General features: G+C 42.5%; 1 protein-coding gene across 1 annotated transcript; it reads right to left on the reverse strand.

Annotated features, from left to right (window-relative positions):
- Positions 1-1,292: 1,292 nt before the first annotated feature.
- chrnb2 (cholinergic receptor, nicotinic, beta 2) lies at positions 1,293-20,098 on the reverse strand. Its single transcript, XM_063879958.1, has 6 exons — positions 19,818-20,098; positions 11,156-11,301; positions 10,413-10,457; positions 8,575-8,684; positions 5,528-6,653; positions 1,293-3,651 (listed from the first exon to the last, which is right to left on the reverse strand). The coding sequence occupies exons 1-6, from the start codon at positions 19,864-19,866 to the stop codon at positions 3,499-3,501; spliced, it is 1,629 nt and encodes a 542-aa protein (XP_063736028.1). The 5' UTR covers positions 19,867-20,098; the 3' UTR covers positions 1,293-3,498.
- Between the last annotated feature and the right edge of the window lie 1,534 nt (positions 20,099-21,632).

A 21,632-nucleotide genomic window follows, 5' to 3' on the forward strand; every position in this document is an offset into this window, starting at 1 on the left:
TGTTTTTTGCCCATTCATCCAAAAGAGCATTTGTGAGGTCAGACCCTGATGTTGGATGAGAGGGCCTGGCTCGCAATCATCCCAAAGGTGTTCAATGGGTTGAGGTCAGGGCTCTGTGCGGGCCAGTCCAGTTCTTCTACACCAAACTCATCAAGGCCATGCCTTTATGGACCTTGCTTTGTGCACTGGGGCACAGTCATGCTGGAACAGAAAAGGGTCTTCCCCAAACTGTTTCCACAAAGTTGGAAGCATAGAATAGTCCAGAATGACTTGGTAAAATGAAGCACTAAGATTCCCCTTCACTGGAACTAAGAGGCAGAGTCTAACCCCAGAAAAACCTCCCATAGTATTATCCCTCCTCCACCACACTTTACAGTTGGCACAATGCAGTCAGGCAGGTAATGTTCTCCTGGCATTCACCAAACCAAGACTCGTCTTTCAGACTGCCAGATAGAGAAGCGTGATTGGTAACTCCACAGAACGCGTTTCCACTGTTTCTGAGTCCAGAAGAAATTTCACGAACTGACCTGTTGCAACGATGGCATCCTATTACAGTACCATGTTCAAATTCAGTGAGCTCTTTAGAACGACCCATTCTTTCACACATGTTTGTAAAGGCAGACTGCATGACTAGGTGCTTGATTTTATACACCTGTGGCAATGGGACTGAAGGAAACACCTGAATTCAATGATTAAGAGGAGTGTCTCAATACTTTTGTCTAGTGTATATATTGGAGATCCATGAATCATGAGCAAAGACATATCCATGTAGTAATAATGATACAAATAGTATAGGAGGTTGTAGTTTAAGCCGTCGATAGTTACCTCTGATGTGGTTTGAAATTCACCAGGTAATTTGACGTTTAGGTGCAGGGAGCGACTCCTGTTTTTACAGCAGAGTAATGAAAACGTAAAGGGACCTGGGTCCTACACCCATAATTGTTTAAAAGACCTGCTTCCCAGAAGAAAGAACGCACTAAAGGAGTGTAAAGGTATGTGTGTGTGTGTGTGTGTGTGTGTGTGTGTGTGTGTGTGTGTGTGTGTGTGTGTGTGTGTGTGTGTGTGTGTGTGTGTGTGTGTGTGTGTGTGTGTGTGTGTAAAAAGGAAGTTACAAGCCTGGACATTAGAAAGCCAGGAAACGTCTCTTTCTTGCTTTCTATCCTGTGGTGTAAGATTGATAGGAAGTTTGAGTTATACTTAATTACAGACTACAGGGTATGTGAATGTTTGAGAGAGAGAAAGAAAACATGGCACACACACATACTTTGATTAATCTGAACCTACAACCTTTATTGGACTGGTTAAGGTGTGCACAGGAGCAGATTTGAGTCAGGAAGGAGAAGGGTGAAATATGGGGGAGCATGATGAGAGAGGAAGTGAGAAGAAAAGAAGGAGAGTGGAAAGGTCAAAGAGAGAGAGTGGACAGCAACACCTTGTCAGTGTGGAGCCATGCAGGCTACAGTTTTCACAGGTCTCTGATAGGCTTTTCACACTTGTGAAATACCCAGGGTAATCCCATCGTCTAGAGACAGAAAGGGAGAGCTCCCAGGCCCGAACAGAGCTGAGATGCAGACTTGGACACGCAACCATTGAGAGCTGAGGATTCTTGCAGTCAGACAGTGACTGAGGATTAGACAGCATTTCTGCAGAGTTTATAGTGGCTTTTCAATGGTGTAACACCACTACCAGTCTTTTGTCTCTGCCTTTCCCTCTTTATTCCTCCTCGCTATCTGCATTGTGCTTGCTTGGTCATATTATCCTGTTTTTATTCAGTTTGCAACCTCGTTATATAGTCAAAAACATTTGCAATATAACATATCTTTTATATTTTCCTCTTGCATCTGCGACTTATTGCCTAGTGCGACTTCCTCAGCTTTGGCCCTCTTGTCATTTCTCTCTTGTTTATTGAAAATTTAATTCAACCCCCCCCACTCCCTGCATGCCTGAAAAGGCCTTCTGCTTCTCGCTTGGTTGTCAGGGAACATGGGAAGATTGTGGGAATAAGAAGAATCAGCCAGCCCGTGATGAAAAGGAAAACTACTGTAGTGAATAGAGATAGTAGGTAACCGTTATTCTAATTGGACTAAATGTCAGTAATGTGTTTGTCCATGGAAGACCAGATAAAGGAGAGTAAACTGGAGAGAGGTTGCCAGATATAAATAGAAAGGAGGGGAGGACACACATACAGTTTGTCTTCTGAACATTAAATCTGGCAGATGTGATGCATCGGGATGTGGGGCACGCATACACACACACACACACACACACACACACACACACACACACACACACACACACACACACACACACACACACACACACACACACATGCTCAGAACATTACATACTGAAATAGGAAATTACATACTAATACACATAATAGCTTCACTTCCATGATAGAATTCCCTTCATTCAATCAATATAATTTGATTTACACGTTACTTCTTCAAACACTGATATTTGCTCCATCTCTACTGAGCTCAGGAAGCTCCATCTCTGGGAAATCATGCTCCACTGTCCATCATAGAGGTGGTCCTGTCCACCATCTTGGCTCAGATTCCCCAGTTTCTCTGGAGCTGAACTCATCTCACAGCAGCTGTTGCTCCTGCTGTCTTCTACTTAATGTGCATAACTCTGTCCATGCATCTATTTCTTTATCCTGTCACTGAATAATGCAACCTGGCATTTTCTTAAATTAAAGTCCCCTCTCTGTATTATCCTAAAACTGTTGCTTGAACACATGTTGTGTTAGTGTGCGCACCACAGGCTGTGTAGTACAGTTTGTATCACATTCTTGTTTAATCTATACAATCATACAACACACCTTATCCTCTGTATCAGCATTTCACCCTTGCATGAGCTAACACATAGTTAAATCTTAATAATATATTCATAATGCTATACTGTGGTAATCTGCTATGCTATGTTAAAATATACTGAATCAGTTCTGTAGTGAAGTAAAAAAAGAAAATAAACCAAGAACCTTGATATGAACCATCCTTCCCTTTCTGATTAGCTCCCCCTGACGTCAGTCGATATTGAGAATGTGTAATGTCAAAGCTGAAGGAGGGCATGTCGTGTGTCAATAAGCAGAAAGCGTTGAGAGGAAAGTGTTAATAAGCTGGCGTAAGGTTAAACGAGGAGTAAATCCTCTCTCCATGACTGACTGAAGAGGAGAGCAGGGAGGGGCCTTTCCAGCAGAAAAGGGAAGTCGGTCCATTAAACATCCGGCCAAAAACCTGCAGGTAAGAGTATGATTGTGTCTTCCTTTTTCTTCATCCAAGAAAAACACTTGTTCGCTGCAAAAACGTTTCTATAAAGGTAATGGGCGTGATTGCTGTTCAGTTCCAGTTCTAGTTTTTCAGTTCAAGAGACACAATAAAACCCAGACCCGCACCCCCCCCCCCCCCCCCCAAACCACCTCTGGCCTTTGTCCTGCTGTGCTGATTGGTCGGGGGGGGGAGCTGTCAGGTCGGCATGTTCTCGGCCTACCGACGGTCAGCCTGGCGAGCTGGTGATGGTCTTGACTGTGTAATTCTGGAAGAGTGGCTGCATGAACATGCCCAGCGTGCCGAACACACACACAAACACGAAGATCCACAGGAAGAGGCGGTCAATCACCATGGCGACGTACTTCCAGTCCTCGCTCACCTGTGGATGCAGAGGAACAAAAGAGGTCAGGACGGGGTGGAGAAACAGATTAAGAGGAGCAGAATCCCACCTCTCTTACTCACTCTCTCCCTAACTACCCCCCTGTCTCTCCCTATGCAGAGGGTTAATGGAGGTGAGGGGTTAATGTGAGCGGAGACTCGTGCCACCACACGGCTCTGATGATCAGAAGCGCTGAGAGAGTGATGGAGCGTGGAGAGACAGAGGGGTGACACTGAAACCCCTGAGATGATTACTTGGGGGAGGGGAAGTGCCACGAACTGAGCCAAGAGAAGGCGGTTGGCATGGCAACGGGATGGTAACGATGTGGATGATGCACAGAATAACGGAGGTTTGTTAATTCCCGTGGCAGCGTCTTTCATTCAGGGCCGGTCCCCTAAGATGCCTTGAGGATAACCGATAGAGCAGCCGTCCTGGTTCCTCTATTCCTGCACTTCTCCAGTTGTACTCCTTCTCTATGCACACGTCACGCCGCCGCTGCTATAATTACATGTCTGCGTTGAATATTCAGAGAGATATGATTACGTCATCAGATCTGTCTCCTCTGCTCATGCTCTGGTGTATTCCCCCATGCGTTTAAAATGGCAGAGCTGCTCCGCTTTATCGTCTCTATAACTTGATACCCTGAAAGGACAAATCTGTGCGCCTCATGATGCTTTTTATGGCTTGTAATGTGCACATAAAGTAGAGTATTTATGCTATGATTTTATCCACAAAGAGACAAGAAAATATATTTGTTTTAAAATGGAGAGGAGCCCAAGTGATACATCAGCAGTCTGGTATCTGTTTATTACAGGTATATCTGTATTAAAGAGTGTGTTGGCAAGAAATTGCGAAGCAGTAAACTACAGCAATAAAGGATTTATTGGCCTCGCCATCACTTTGTGTTTTTGTGTTTCACTTAAATAATCTAGTTAAACATTTTCTTTATGTGTTTAGTTATTTAAGCTTACATTCATAGGGAGACAACTTGGACACAGCGCAAAGTGCTGTAAACAAACATTGATGTTATTGGGTCATAAAATTGATTTAGTGAACGTATTAGCTAACTGTTGCTAATTTGTACATCCATCTGTCATGGTACCACATTAGCGTTTGTGTTTCTGACTACCTGACAACGTTTAGTACAATATTAATTCATGGCTCTGTTTTAGTTTTTTCAAACCAGAGATATCTGTCTCTTTAGCTGCTAATTGCTCCACTGTGTTCATCAGCTAATCACTAACTGTGCCTGTCTGTGTTAATGAAGATGTGTTGTCTGTTGTGCTTCGACTGCCTCACAAATTATTGCAGGTCTGTCCGGGGCTCTCACAGTAGAGCGCTAATGTATCAGCAGAGCATGTGTTCACTGCTGGGCAGGAACCAAGCAGGAGTTCATCTGAATCCTTTTTTTTCTGCAAGCACCTGCCTAGTGTGTCACAACGAATGGGCAAAGGGAACCATAACAGTACAGTGCTGAGCTGTAAAACCCAACCAGTGAGCTAATAAAATAAAGCTGAGGAGAAATGCAGTCAGGTGATAATTATCTGAGTGTTTGTGACTCTGAGCAACAGCTTTTAGATTAAACAGTCACTAATGCCATTCTTAGTATAAAAAATGTATTGGAGGAGCATATAATGAATCAAACTTGAATCAAAGTTGACAGCTATATTTGATTTACTGTCAAATCAAAACAATCTATATCTGTAGTACTAAAGCTTTACTTTAAAATGTTAACTTGGGTTATTTGAATATGTAAGAAAATCAGCCAATATAGTTATTATCCTTTATATCACTGATCTGATGCTACTAGTCTAGTCCTGGTCGAGGCAACAGAGATTATTACTGTTAGTGGTAACATACAGAATATGATACTCACACTCTGATCATCATCCTCACTCTTCATGTGGTTGGCGATGAAGCGAACCCCCTCCACGGCCTCCTCGAAGCCCGGACAGGCTTGAGCCAGCAGGGCCTGAGTCAGAGCAGGTCCTCCAGCCGCCTGCTTCCCCCGCGGCACGTTTCCAGCGCCCCCGTCCCTGCCCTCTCTCACCCTGTTAAGACCATCCATGGACCCTCCTGCTCCTCCCAGATCCCCTCCAAACTGTTTAACGGACGCTCGGTTCACATAGCAGGTACAAGGCTCATTGTCCTCCTTGCTGAACACCCCTGTGGAGGTCCCCCCTCCGCTCCCCCCAGCGTTGCCCAGCCCGAGCCCCACCATCAGGGCCCCTGCTTCCCCGCTACGCCCACCTTCCTTCTGCTCCTGGGTCCTCCTTCTCTGGCGCAGCCGCTGGCGCTCACAGCTGTTCCTTGGCTGGCGCATGAAGAGCAAAGCAGGAAGCTTGTTGAGGAACACCAGCTTAACCCACGGGGGCATGGTGTGTGTGGTGGGGGAGCGGTGGTGCACATTGAGCACACACACACTGGTGACGATAGAGAAAGTGACGAGGACCATAGTGAACATCAGGTACTTCCCCACAAGAGGGACGTCTAGTGAAGTGGGGGGGACGATCTTGGAGATCAGTAGCAGGAACACAGTGAGAGCTAGCAGCACGGAGATGCAGAGCGTCATCTTCTCTCCACAGTCGGAGGGCAGGTAGAACACCAGGATGGCCAGAGAGGTGATGAGCACGCACGGGATGATGAGGTTGATGGTGTAAAAAAGAGGCTTCCTGCGAATGATGAAGTCGTACGTGATGTCCACGTAGGTTGGGTCAGCCGGGTTCTCGTTTCGTCTACCTGGCAGCGCGATGATGTCCCACTCACCGCTGGGCGTGAAGTCGTCCATGCTGGCCACGTCAGCACGCAGCACCAGATCGATCTCGGTGCGGTCGTATGTCCAGGAGCGGAAGCGCAGCGTGCAGTTCTGCTGGTCAAAGGGGAAGTGCTTGACCTCGATCTTACAAGCTGATTTGTAGATGGCTGGGGGCAACCAGAAGATACTGCCATCGTGGGACACCACCGCGTTAGAGTAGAAAGACACCTCGTACACCCCATCAGCACTGAGCGGGATGAAGATGGAGAGGAGAGAGACAAATGAAGGAGTGTCAGACATAAACAAAACTTTTATTTGAAAACAAACTGTGATAAGATTTTTCCCTTAAGTCTTATGAACAGTGGAACATGACGCATCTCATTATGCAACACGGGTTCATTAAAGGGCTTTAGGATCTTGGGGGGTTAGTGCGGCAGACTCACACACACCTGTTCTGAAAATACAAGGAGCAAGATGATCACGCAGTCTAGACAGAAACACAGCTCGCAGGTCACACTGGGTCGAGTTAACGGCTCGAATTAGACACTTTGGTCAGAAGTCGGCTGACAACTTTAAAGCTGTAGATAGGGTTTCCATTTATTCAAGCATTTCAAAAAAGGAACTAATTAATGATGGGAGATTTGACATTTGCAAAACCATAATTCCTCATTTTTCATTGATAACACAAGACCCACCTGGCAAAGTGCACTCTCAGAAACTTACACTTTCTTCCAAATATAAAAAACTATTTGAGACTTTTGAATTATCACCTTTAGTTATGCTGTTTGGAGTGCTAATGGTCCTGTTTACTGTAATGGGACTGAGAGGAGTTCCAGGCAGTGAAGTGGATATGAAAGATAGTGTGCCGACCTGGGTTTCATGGGATTAACAGGATCATTTTATCCAGAGGTCTGCAGGTCAGGGATCTTTTAATCTTTAGTAAAGTAAGGACTGGGACAGGGAAAGCGGAGAAGGCCAGACAGATCACTGTACTCAGATAAGCTGATTTACATACTGTAGGCTGACACTCTGTTTCCATTTCATTGAGACAAGTGGTTCGCATTCATCTGACCTAGACATGCAAGCTAATTGTAATTACGCTCAAATCTGGATTAACAAGTGGGCAAAACAGGCAACAGCCCAAAAACTTTATCAGAACTGGATATCCCTATGTATAGTTTATATAATCTTAACAAAATTGGTGTGTTATTTAATTTCCATCCTATCATCAGAGAGTGTTAGAATATTGGCACACTGATGCAGTGCGGTGATATATGTTTTGTGATACTGTTTTGTAATTTATGTTATGTACATTTCTTATTTTTGAATACAAGTTTACAAACAAAGACTTGTGACAGACTGGCTCATTTTCTGTCTTTCTTTACTGTTTGATTGTGATGAATGCAAATGTTGAGCTGACTGTGCTGATGGCATAAAACAAGTGACTTCAATTTACTCAGATTTTATGACTATGGTGTTAAAAATATATTTAGTATTTCATTAATTCACAATATGTTGAATTTAAACCCATATATCATGATGAGTATTGTTTTGCTAGATATAACCCTTCAGTACTGTTTGGGTAATTGAACATGCAAGGTGTACTCACAATGCACAAAGGATGCGGCTGTGACCGCTAGTATGTTGATCCAGGCTTTAAACTGATTAAAAATATACACTGTAACTTATGAGGTATCTCTGCTAGCAGATAAACAGGTATAAGTCACACATTTTATAACAACCATAAAAAAAAGAAGAGTATGATCATGTGTAGAACTGTTTAATTCTTTCTTTTTGGTAAATGTATGCATCTGAACAAGTATCTGTGTGTGTGTGTGTAGTGCAGATAACTCCATCTTTGAAGTGTGGCACGGAGGTAGGCTACTGTATCGTAATGTAGCATGACTGATATGAGCAGATTAAAGTGGACAGGTTCAGTCATGTGTGGCAGGCCTGCATGTATTACACAGTGATACAATAATTGATGTTCTTATCTGAAGTGACATTCAATGGTGGCAGCTGGATCAAATCACCGAGGAGTTAGCTTTAAAAATCATTAGCAATTGTCAAATGTATGTGCTTCAGGAGTGCAGGTTTATGAGCGTGCATGCATCTGCGAGCCTGTGTGTCTTCAGGATTGATGGAGGAAGGGTGACTGAGTGACTCACTTGTTGTAGAGCACAACATCAGGCAGCCAAATGTGTTTTGAGGGCAGCCTGACCTTCATCATCCCATCAAACTCCTCAGGGATCCAAGTCAGACGATAGTCCTGCCACTCCTGAGGGCCAATAAAATAAAATGTTTAATAATTCGTGCACCTATCACACAGCAGCAAGAGGACTTCTTGAGAGCAGAAGGTCCCTCTGTTCGTCTTTGAGTCTGTCTGTCAGTCTGTCAGTCAGTCGGTCAATATGATGCATCACAAGCCTGGAGAACATCCTGTGCTTTGTCCCTCCACGCTTACATCAAGCTTTTTACTATAAGTCAAAGAGAGAGATTGAAGCATTTATTCCCACCCCAACCCTGAATGATTCAGCTCAGAACCAATCAGCATGATTAAAATGGCATAGGCTTTTCATGTGTGTGTATGTGTGCATCACAGCATCCTCTGTGTCACCTTTTCTTAAAAACACAGTATTATCTTGTTCTGTCTGCTGCGGGTCAGTCATTGACATTGCCACATTGAAGCCTCAGTGACTTACAACAGCTGTTTTGTCTAGCTCTTATGTGTTATGGCCATGTTGGAGCTTTAATGCCAAAGCTAGGTCATCTGCACTAACTGTGATGCATTGTGGTCATTACAGTTTGTCTTGGCTCAGGACAGCTGTCCTTGGATCGCCTGCTTACAGATAGCAAGCAATCCATAGAGCACTGATGACTATTCTAAGCTCTGTTACATGCCATAAATCCTAATTTAGGACCAAGTGTATTTACATGAACATTAGACAGAACAATGCGTAAAGCTATACATAATCAAATTAAAATGCAGCATCCACAAGGGTAACAATAAACACAGAAGCCTGTTTGGGGAAATGTTCATATAGATCTAAATATACACTCAAATTGAACACACGGCTGTGTAACATGTTCTGGCACCTGCCCTCAAAGCAAGCACATATGTTGACGATGTGTGTGGGTCAAAGCATTTGTATACCTAGTGTGTGTAAATGTGAACACCTACATGCTTTACCATGTTTCAGGCCTCAGCTGTAAGCATATGGAGAGCCAGCCATGTAAGAGAGGGTAGCAGCGCAACAAGGGTCACATTACTCACAGTGGTAAGTAAGCATAAACTGTCAAATTCACCAGCTGAGAAATAAGGGTTCAGCATTTGTGTTGAGTGCTTTTGGTATCATATGCTATCTGTGCTTTTAGTGTAAACTAGTTTTTTGCTCATATTTTTCAAATAACTTGTGTTTTGTTAGATGTCTCTGTCTCTGTCAGACACTAGCTGCTGATACACATCAAGGGAACAGGATTAGACGCTGCACGGCCACAAACAGTGAAACATATAGAGGGATGCATCTGTCCCCTCCAGCAACTGTACCACTTCATTTGCTATGGTCTACTGGTAAAATAACACTGTAGCCCAGGATTATATAATGTAAATCAAAATACTAACTTTATGTTAGAAAGGGAATATTAGTCCACACACCATCCACATCCCTTGTGGTGTGTGATGAACTTCCTCTGACCTGGCAGTAAAACTGTGATATTGAAGGTTTAGCATCAAAAAAATCATATATTTAATGCATGGCTCAGTCTTTTTGATCTGGACTATTAGTCAGAGACTGGTTTGACATTAGTCAGTGACCGGTATGATACATGTTTGCTTATTCAGCCATGTTTATTCTGATATCTCCCCTAGAACGGTGGCCCAACATAACCATTACATGGCCTACATTTGAAATTTCTTTCCGTTGTAGTGTATTTTCCCTCTTTGTAGCACAGCATTTACTTTGTAAGGACATTATGGTAAGATGAAGAGAAGAGTGGGAAGTCTCACCTGTGTGAGCCAGACATTGGTGGTCATCACCTGCTCTCGTTCATGCTGCAGAAAAAGAAGAAATATACATTACAAAATGTATGAAATGGGTACGTCAGTGATTCATTACAGCACTTCCAACAAGCTAAAGGTTAGCATAGATTAAAAAAAGGAATAACGTTGTTTTAGCAAAGCTGAGGTATCTTGATTTAGTCAATATAAGCTGAGACAAGTCTGCAAAATACCCCTTTAAAACTGTGATCCCAATAATTACATCACTAAATACAGGGTTGTTACCAGTAAGAGTATGTTTATGTTTTGTATTACTAATTGTGTATAGGATTTTAATACTCCTTCCACTGGTTGTTTTCCTCTCTTTATACAAAATACTTTCAGAATTCCCTGCCTAGATTTCCATGGAGTTTGGTGAACAGATGACGCCTTGAGCCAAGGGTTAAATCATTACCACACTGACTTGATGTTCCTTGGAGTTTCATCATTAGACAATTTAATTCTTTAATTACGAGACACAAATACAAACTATTTTTGCAGAGTCAAAATATCAACTTAAGTAAAATGATCCAGCATGAACCACATGCGGTGTGTGGTGCAGTGCTTTCACCAAACAAACACTTTCTACAGTACATCATTCTGAGTTCTGCATCTTTCATGTACTGTAACCAAAATGAAATGATGAGTAACATCCTGGAAAGCTGTGTAAGGTGCACACAGCATGTGTTTGGGTGTGTAACATGCAAACTCACCACGCTGATGAGCTGTGCCAGCGACACCATCAGCTGCACGGTAACCAGCTCGGAGCCATTAGTGGCAGGACGGATCAGTTTGTTGTAGTGGGCCGGGTTTAGGAGATGCTCCACCAACCGCTCCTCTGTGTCTGCCCCGTGGCCTCCTGTAATGAGAACACATTATGATCGTGATCATCATCTGCCTCTATCATGAGTCAAAAGGGTGCAGCCATCTGTGTCTCTCTTGGCACTTGGCAAGATACTTTTTACCATGTTGGATACATAGTGTAACAAGCAGGAAATTGCTTGTTAGGGTTTCTGTGTTTGGCCACTGCCGTCACTGCCTGCTTTGAGAGCTGACTATCCATGTGCACGGAGAATGCAAAGCCTTTGTAACATGGCATTACTCATCACTGCCGGCAGGAGCACATCAGCACAGCTCGATACACACTTCTTACAAGATGTGACATCATAAGAATGAGTCAACCAGTCTGAATGTCTCTATAGCTATCCTTCCTGTCTTTATCGCTCTCTTCGTGCTTCTGCCATGTCTCTTTCTATTCTCCTCTGCTGTGTTGCACTTCTTTCCAACTGCCAGTCTTTTGTAGCTTTGGGTTATTTTCACTTCATCTCTCACTTCCCTTCCCCTGTCTTTCCCCCTCTGTCTCCCCTCCTGTCCTCCTTCTGTAGCAGACTGTATCAGTGTGAGTGGTTGGGTTCAGGCAGAGCTGTCACAACAGCACACAGGAGGGGAGGTGTTTTACTGAGAGACACGACGCATGGAGAAAAACAACTGTTCTGCACCTCCTTCTTCCTGCCTCCCTCTTCCGCTACTCACTCCCTGCCTCTCTGGCATCTGCTCGCTCCTGAGCTGCCTCTTTCCCTTTTCACAATTCCCTCATACTTTGCCCCTGAAGACAAACACAGGCTGTTAACTTGGTACCAAGGATGTCATGTTTAAACGTGCTATTTTAGAGGCTATTAACAGGGCAGGAAAACAAACATGAAAAAGTGAGTAAGACTAACACAGTTATTGTGTTGTTCACAATTTCAGAATTCAAAAAGGGCCTATACACAAACAAACACTGTAAGAGAAAAATGTTTTAAAATACTCAAATGGGAAAAAGGAACAAATAATATAGAATAAAATATAAAGACCTAAACAGATCCCAGACTACATTTTCTTAACCTTTACTCACCTCTATCATGTGCATATTATGCACAAAATAGCAATGTTGCATTAATGATGTTAAAATATGGAATAGCCCTTAACATTTGAAATGAAAAAGCTGTAAACATGCACAACTCTCTTTGCTGTTTTTCACCTTTTCCCTCTGAATGTGTTTCTGAGCTCCTCTGACACTCAGCCCTCCTCCCCCCCCCCCTGTACGGTGCTGTGTTCACTGAGCAGGAATGATAGCCTCTGTCTCTGGATCAATGAGGGCTCTATCCATGCCGCCGTAAACTAAAAATGCAATTTCTCACTCCTCCCCTTTTTTTGATGTCCTCTGTCCCATATCTTCAGTTTCGTTCTCTTTTACACCGTCTCCATCTTTCCATCATTCGAGCCGAAGCGTATTTTCTTCTCACTCCCTTGACTGTCTCCCTCACTCTCCTCCTTCCTGTTATCTCCATCTCCCTGTCGCTGACAGCCACTGTCCATTTATTGCCCCTTCTCTCACTAATCCACCATCATCAATACACATCCTGTCAGCACGTGTGTGTAGCACTCCGGTTGTTTATTGTGCACAGGCGCCAGTTACTTTTACTCATGTGTGTGTGTCTCTTTTGTGTGCAGGTATTCATGAGGGAAATAAACACTACTGTCTGTGCCTGAACCATATGAGTAATGTATATTATTCCCAGAAGCCCAAGGCAATAACACAGAGAAAGAAATCTAATACAGTTCACTTAAACAATGATGAAGCAGAAAGCGCCTACATATCCATCTGCCATACTCACAATGTAAATGGAAGTTTCATACTCAAAATTATTATATTAAATGGTCAAAAGTCTTGCTCAATTGCCAAATGATATTCAGTTGTTGGTAATTAAAACAGCATTAATTTGAGCATTCGTGCAAAACGTAACAATACATTTTAACAGGCCAAGGAAAAGTTATTTTTTGTGTAAATCTGAAAATAGTTACAATCAATGTATATTCTTAGAAGATGTGGACATGTGACAAAGGCTCTCAAAATGTTTGAATGGTCTCAATATTTCTGCATCAACTCCAGCACTTACTAGAATAAAAGACTGGAATTTGAATCTACATGTGTTGATGCAGTCTTGGTATCTCCTCATACTTTTAGTTTATCCAAAAATATTTGCATGCATGGGCTCAGGATGAAAGTCTAGGCTAATATTGTACGACACTGAGAGAAATTACGGACCGAAAGGGAGAGCTTTTCTGGTTCATTCTTATCTCAACAACAGAAATATGCACACAATCTAACCTGATCATTGCATGAACAGGTTAGTGTTCATCCTCAGCACTCACTGATGCTTCTAAACACAGATTGATCTTTCTCCCTCTCAACATATGACACGCTGCCATGTTCAAGGCCAAGCTGAGAGGTTGTAATGTTGCTGGTAGCTCAGGTAGTTTTCCAGTGCAAATATTGCAAACTTAATGTGACACAATGAATGTTTCAGCAGGGCTCCCCATTAGACCCTTGAGCGACGGAAGTTACACACCACCACGCAGATAACACGCAGAACCGGAGCAGACGAGATGGTAACCATGATGAGAGTCTGATCTCTTTAACAGCATTGATCTTAGAGTGCTGATCGACCATGTAGGGGTTATTCCTAGTCTTTGGAGGAGTGCTGCAAACTAATTTGATTGATCATATAAAATCATCAATCGTTAAATACTACAGCACATCGTTTGCAATATACAGAGCTTCTTAGGCCAGAGTCCACACACGCTGCAAAGACAAATGTGGAGAAAATGAGGGCGAAGCGAGAGCTAAATTGAATTATCCCGCTAAGACTATTACAGAGATGATCTCTATTTATACAGCTCACTCATTGAGAAAAAGGTTAAGGGATAGTAGGGTCCCTTTCTGCTCCACTCGCTGCCAAAAAGGCTTTTTGGCTGCAGATGGGACCTTTCATACTTAAATATTCTTAAATCAATAATGGAGAAAACCATTTATCTACTGGCAGCACCCAATTGGCTCTGTAGTGCCCATAGAACTGAGATATTAATATTGATCCTCCATCTAGCCGCAATGTTAGAGCATTGCAAAAATAAAGCCATCCTACTTTGAACTAACTGAGGCCGGAAGAAGCTTTATTGTCGCCAGATTCTACAAACTTTAGTCAAGAAAAATGTGGCTAAATGACTTGTACTTTTTAAGTTGCTAAGAATTGACATTTTACAACAATAACACAAACCAATTTGTACACATCTACCATCTTTTCAATTATACCAGTTACTGATATCCATATAAACCTTATCACAAACTCCTAATATAAAGTCAGCTTTTATGTTGTAAGAAATTAAATGCAAAATCAAAAAGGAAACATTTTGGAATTCTTCCATCCATTGTATAGGATAAAAGCCTGATTGCTCAAACAAGAGCTGAAACAACAAGTGTACTAATTTATTAGATAATTTTTAAAAAACAACGTAAACAATCAAACCATCTTTAAAATCATTGTTGATCATTCAGTAGTTAAAAATCCCCAAAAATCTGTCTGAAAAACAAGAGTGGAGTCATTTTGATGGCCATTTTCATTATTTGATATCATCTTTTATGGATAAACAATTAAGATAGATTAATTGATCATCATAGCTAGGGGTGCCTCTCTTATTGAATCCATAATTCAATTTGATATTTCATTCACTTTCATGTTTCATCACTGAATTTCCAGGCTCTATGTTAATTCGCAAAGGTCAGCAGATTCATTAGTTTTAGCCCTCAACCATCTTTTTGTGGAATGTACCAGAGTGAATATGAAATAACAAAAGCCTATTTCATTGCAACCTGTTAAACAAAAATAAGAGGAAGAGCCACTAGATGGCAGAAGGATAGCCTACTTTAAACTATTAGGTTTACCAGGTAGCTACACCTGAATGCACCTTGTCGGCGCCCATAGGTTTACCGTACAACGCGATTTAGATGTGCAATCAGCTTTAAGTGAAAATAGCGCGAGAGCAGTATCAAAAAGTCATCAGTCTCGAAACACTTTGCTCAGCGTTTCTAAAACTTCTGCAGCCTACAAAATACTTCTCTTAGTCTATGACGCGTTAGTTGTTCAAGGACTTTCAGGTTCTGTTGTTTCCGGGTGTTTCTCCGACATCTCCGACTTTGCATTTGCTAATATGGTGTGTCTTATCAGCTACGTTGTAACCACTAAGCTAGCTAAATTGTCTTTGTAGTGTTGCTGTTTCTATTTGCTTCTATCTGCTTTTTTTCTTCGGGCATGCGGGTGTGGAGCTCAATCAACATGCTACGTGTATCACCTGAGCTGCTTTTTCATTCATGATCCAAATTGAAGCCTCAGATCGATCTCATTTTGGACTTAAAATCGAAATCGTGACCATTAATCATATGGTATGCTAACTAGTGTCAGACAACTGCACTGAGACCTTTTTAATGCAAATTATCAAAAATGCATGGGGCCAAAGATTGATCCAACCTTAGAAATACACAGAGTTTACTTACAAAGGCACATTTACACATTTGACTTACATTTTCTAACTCTATTCAGCTGAATCTCAATGTTTCTATGTTATTGTGCAGAAAAAAATGGCATCATAGCTTGTGCAAGTGCGTGGTTAAGACCACTAAATAATCTACAGTGAAAACCCTCTATGCTATGTAATCCTTGTACAGGTGATTTGGTTCATTTATATTATTTACAGCCAAAGGAGCTCAGCTGTCAGGTGCCCGATGGTATAGCTTTCTAACTCTAGTGGTGCATATTTCAGGGATTGCAATAGAATACATCATTTGAACTGCATGATGTCTTTTATAACGGCTGTTACCTAAACCATTTCTGGATGTCTATACAAATGAGGCTATGTTTTCACCAGGTCTGAGCCTGTGAATTATTTGCCCACATATAGAGATGGAATAGTAGAGACTAGACCATATGTGTACTTATACTTGTACCTTTTTGTGCACTCTACAAAGGCTTTTCTGTTAATATGCATATATTTGTCTAGCGTCATTGCACTTTTCCAGGCATGATCCTTTTTGTTATTTTTTTTTATAGCTTTGTCTTTGGATACACATCTACAGATTCTGGCATCAGAGCAACATTAGAAAAACCTTGCCTTGTTGTAAGTCAACCTTTTTCTTAAATTAATACTCTTGACATTCCAAGTGTCTCTTATCTGCTTCTTCTCCATGGCTTCAGTTTCTATTAAACCTTTGTGCTCTGCTTCCCTTTAATCTCCAGGGCCACACACTGCTTTGGCGGCTACTACTGCTGCAAATTCATTCACACAAACACACACACACACAATCTTGCACAAATCACACATGAGCCCACAGTTGTACACATGGGATCACACACGTTCTCACATACACATGAAGGCCTCTTTTGTGTGACTGCTGTGAATTTCTTATCCCAGATACAGCCCATATCACTGATCTGATCCTGTTGCTGCTGTGTGTTGGGAGTCAGGCCAGAGAGATAGAGACAGAGGAAATGAGAGAGCAAGATAAAGTGACAGAGTGTGAGAGAGAGACAAAAGGAGGGCGGTTGTAATGTGCAGGTTGATATGCTGCAGAGATCAGTGGGCTGGAACAGTGCAGCAGAAAAGTGATGACAGGCTAAACTGACTGTGGAGAACTTTCTAGACTGTAACAACGCCAAGGAAATGGTTAGTTGATATTCACTAAGTGCATTCATAAAGCAGTGGGAAAAGATTATGGCGCTTGCATACACACACACAGTCACACAAGCAACGAGGATGACTTGGCTGTGCGTCAAATACATCTGTTTTAAGATGCAGCTGATAAAAGCGGTGCTGTAAAACTAACCCAAGCACATTTTAACGTCCTTGGGTGATGAGACTCTTGCACACCGTGCTCCATATCCAGTAACCCCTGCATCAGGTCAACTCAGCACCACAGACCTGTTTATTATGTATGGCCTGCAGGGGAAGTGACAGGAGACATCCTCCTCACACAGCAGGATGGCCACATCCTTGCGGCAGCATCTGGGACAGGTGGTGAAATGTCCTTGAGCGCCCTTGCAAAGCCACTGAATGCAAGATTGGTTTTGCGTGCTTGTCTGTGTATGTTAGTCTTATGTAAGAAAGTATTAACAGTAAAGGGTTTTTCTCACTCATTCAATCACCACCAATGTGAGGGCATAAGAAAAAGACTGAGTCTGTGTGCATACAAGTTTAACAATTATGTGATTTAGAAACTCTGAAATGTGTTATCATACTGTAAACTTATGCCCAGGTGTGCGACCATGTGCTCATTTCTTCAAACGTTTGAGTGTGGATTGAGTTTACAGTCTCAGAGGATGATGCTAATCAGATTTTCTCTCTTAAGGGGAGATGACTCATTAGTACACCACTGCTTATGGAGCTCTTAAGAGTGATATTTCTTGTTGGTAGCATTTATACTGCATTCTTGTCTGAAGTAAAAGAATGATCAACAAACAAAACATAGTGCTCGGGGGAACTTCACAGCGGCTTCATAAACAAGATGAATTATTGTCCTATTAGTTTGCTCTGTTTTAAGTTCGGTTTATATTTATGACAATATTCTGTTTGGTTAAATCCTTCTTTGTAATAAAAAGAGACCTAAAATGACTTCAGTTCAATGAATATTTTTGATATGTTACATTGTTTTACATGTCACTTGTTAGACACTTTTAACCAAAGCAACTTTCATACATTCAATACTGTGGACAGTCCCCACAGGAGCAGTTTGGGTTGAAATGTGTCAACGACATGCTGACTGCAGTGGGACTGGAACCAGTGCTCCCCTGATTAACGCACCATCCCACTCTTTTAAGTTATTATAACAGGGCTTTTATATTTGTAAAACATGCTGAGTTTTTGCACAACGGTTATTAACAAAATCCAACATTAACTTAAGTATTCTATTAAAATAGAGTTTCTCAATGTTCTAGCACATAATTTATATGGTGCGTATTAAAGGGCAGATTGATTCAGGTTCATTTCTACTGTATGCTGTAGTTTTGAATATACAGTACATCTGGATGTATTGTGAAGTGTAAAGCTCACTTTCTGTGTGTGTGTGTGTGTGTGTGTGTGTGTGTGTGTGTGTGTGTGTGTGTGTGTGTGTGTGTGTGTGTGTGTGTGTGTGTGTGTGTGTGTGTGTGTGTGTGTGTGTGTGTGTGTGTGTGTGTGCTGCAGAGAAAGCAGGAGCATGTTGTCACCATGGGTGATGATGAACAGTTACTCAGTGCAAGGCAGATGGCCAGGCTTGTGTGTGTGAAGGTGAGATAGTGTGTGGTTATGTGTGCTGCTACACAGCCAGGAAGAGACAGTCTTTTCCCTTTGGAGGCACCTCTGCCCTGTCACTACTATGGATTGGCTGAAAATATTAAGGCAGCCGTAATTCAACCAATCAGCTGATGTGTTTTCCGCTCAGAATTTAACAACAAATTGGAGCCAATTTACGGAGGTCAAATATGTCTAAACACCCTAACGCATACCATGTTTGCTCTAAATGCAAGCAACAACAGTGTTATAAATAAGGCTCATCCACTCCTGTCCTCCACAAAGACAAAAAGACCATTTATCTGCATGCTGAGGCAGAAGGCTTTTCCTACTCTGCTGATTGACACATCATCTGTCCTCTGACAGGATGTAGAAGTTGCTTTAGCTCAATGGGTCTCTCATTAACCTGCCTACTCAATGTTGGACCTCAGTGTTAATGAGAGAGAGCGAGAGAGAGAGAGAGAGAGAGAGAGAGAGAGAGAGAGAGAGAAAGAAGGGGAGTAAGTGGATGATAACATTATTTCTCCCCCACCCCTCTTTCTTTCTCTCTCACTAATGTATATTTAGAATGGAAAGGATAGTTGGTGCAACAGTGGATTAGTCTTTTTCTTAGGAAGGTTAATGTGTCGTAAATTGCATGCCTACTCAAAAAGCCTTCTATACCTGCTGTGCAAGCTATTTTGTAATAAATGCTCAGCCGATTAGCAGCAAAAAACAATGTGTGGGCACATTTAAATGCTTTAAAATACCCTCAGAATTAGCCATATTGTCGTTATTTGTTGGAAAAGTGCAATTTATTCCAACAATACATATAGCAATACTACCTCGTCCATCCAATAATGATGATGTTACTTTATAAAGTAAGGCCTCTCTATTAATTACAACAGATACCCTAAATTACAAGGATTTATTTCAGGTTGTAGACGTTTTATCAACTCATGCAGTTGCTAATGTTTTTTCAGTTTGCGCATCTGATATATAGAGTGGGCAATATTTATATCATTCTGTCGCGCTCGCCGCTGTAATGAGAAAAATGGTGACACAGCAATGAAAGAGTCATTTTCTCCACGTCTGCCTCTCCTCAGCATCTACCCACTCCTTTTGTTATCACGCTCACTCCTCGTTACTTTAAAGAAACCTATTTCAGACCTCCTGAAAGCACGAACGCGCGGTGCTGTTGGCCCTATAAAGGTGACGATGTACACAAAGGTGCATCGATGGAGCCATTAGACTCACCTCCCGCAATGGCGAGGAGAGCCAGCAGCAGCAGCCAGGCGTCCATCATCGTGCGTGCGTCCGAGCCCGAAAGGTGTTCACCGCGATGGAGAGGCCACCCCAACACCCCCAGTAATACTCCCTCCTCTTCACGACCCAAAGCCTCCTTCACTCTCTACCTGGCATGGTGACGTCAGGGCTCTCCGTCGGTCAGCACTTCTTCGCCCAGGAAAACGGGGGAAATAGAAATACCTCTGCGGGGCCAGGTGAGCTGTGCGCGGGGTCGTACGGTGCTGCTGTCCGTGCTGAACACCGCTCCGCGAGGCGACGCGCTTGAGAGGCGGGGGCGGGGTAGTGGCGGAGGAGAGGGGGGGAGGGAGGGGAGGATGTGGCATACCTCTGAGGCTACTCAGCTCAGCTAGCGATGCCAGTGTCTTCCCCTCACAAAGTCACACATCACCATTTAATATTCAGTGCTCTTAGGCACGTCTTATGCACGTACAGTGTTTGTGGTTCTAAATAGTGACCATGTCAAAGTTAATTGCATCTCTCGTCCCTACCTGTTTTATATTATTTTAAAATTAGCCTTATCAGGCCAACATGATTGTGACAGACTGGTAGTATTTTTATATCTTTTAAAATGTATTTTTCAGTAGCAGCCATAAAGAAGACAGATTACAGATGGTCATGGTTAAAAAAACATAAGAACATGTAATAATTTATAGTCAAACTATCTCTCTCTTGCTAAGGTGTGAGTATCTCTGCTCTGGTTTCCACCCCTTAAATAACCTCACGCCACCTTTTATTTCCAGGACTGCCTTAGCCTAATGTAATAATTTTTCTGTGAATAATCCTGACCCTCTAAAACCTGCGGGGTAGTCTTGCCTTCTCAAATATGAGATCTTTCTATTTTTGCATCCTGTTGCTTATCTTTTATTAAATGTTTCATTTTGTTTTTTTCCCTCTAGCCCACTGCGGTGACCTCTAGTCCCCAATCGCAAAGTCAAACCTGCAGGAAATGATAGATGGGGAGGAGAGAGAGACCAGACAGGTACGAGGAGGCGGAGTTATGATGGAAGTTAACCATAAAATGGGATTACAATATTTCATCTTGTTATGGATTTTGCATCATGCTTAATACAGGTAAGACTGAAATTCAGGAGCCTGATGATAACCCAATAAATAAACAAGTGATTTGAATGATGAGGGGTGGAAGGAATGCAGCAAATGAAGAGGGTTACAGGAGGAGTCAAAAGAGAGTGGGAGGGATAGATGGAGGGAAGAGTGAACTAAGCAAAGGAGTGCAGGATGTAGGGAGGAGGCGGTTACCGTGGTGACTAAGAGAAACCTAAAAGTTCCAGGAGGAAACGACCTGTTCTCCTTCATTTTGTCTATTTTAACACACAAAGGATACACATGCGCAGATGGCACACAAATGTACATATGCATACACAAACATGCAGGCAAACTCTCCCACAGTAATGTCTTCCTCTTCTGATGCTATCTTTATACACTCTCTCTCTCTCTCTCTCTCTCTCTCTCTCTCTCTCTCTCTCTCTCTCTCTCTCTCTCTCTCTCTCTCTGTACAGTCCTCTCCTCTCCCTCTCTCCCTCTCCTCTGCAGTGAATGAGCTGACCTGACAGTGCTACTCCTCTGCACTGAGTGCTGTGAGTCTCTCTGAATTATTTAAAAGCTGGGACCCCCACGAGTGCTTGTCTTCCCCTAACACCCCCTCACGCTCTCCTTCCTCCACGCCTCTCTCTCCTCTATCCTCTCGCCCTTCCTCTCATGCTGTCATTCTGTCTTTTGGCACTTCAGTTACTTCCTGTGGTTCTG

This window comes from Eleginops maclovinus, chromosome 3, assembly GCF_036324505.1.
Source record: "Eleginops maclovinus isolate JMC-PN-2008 ecotype Puerto Natales chromosome 3, JC_Emac_rtc_rv5, whole genome shotgun sequence".
NCBI classification, from domain to species: domain Eukaryota; kingdom Metazoa; phylum Chordata; class Actinopteri; order Perciformes; family Eleginopidae; genus Eleginops; species Eleginops maclovinus.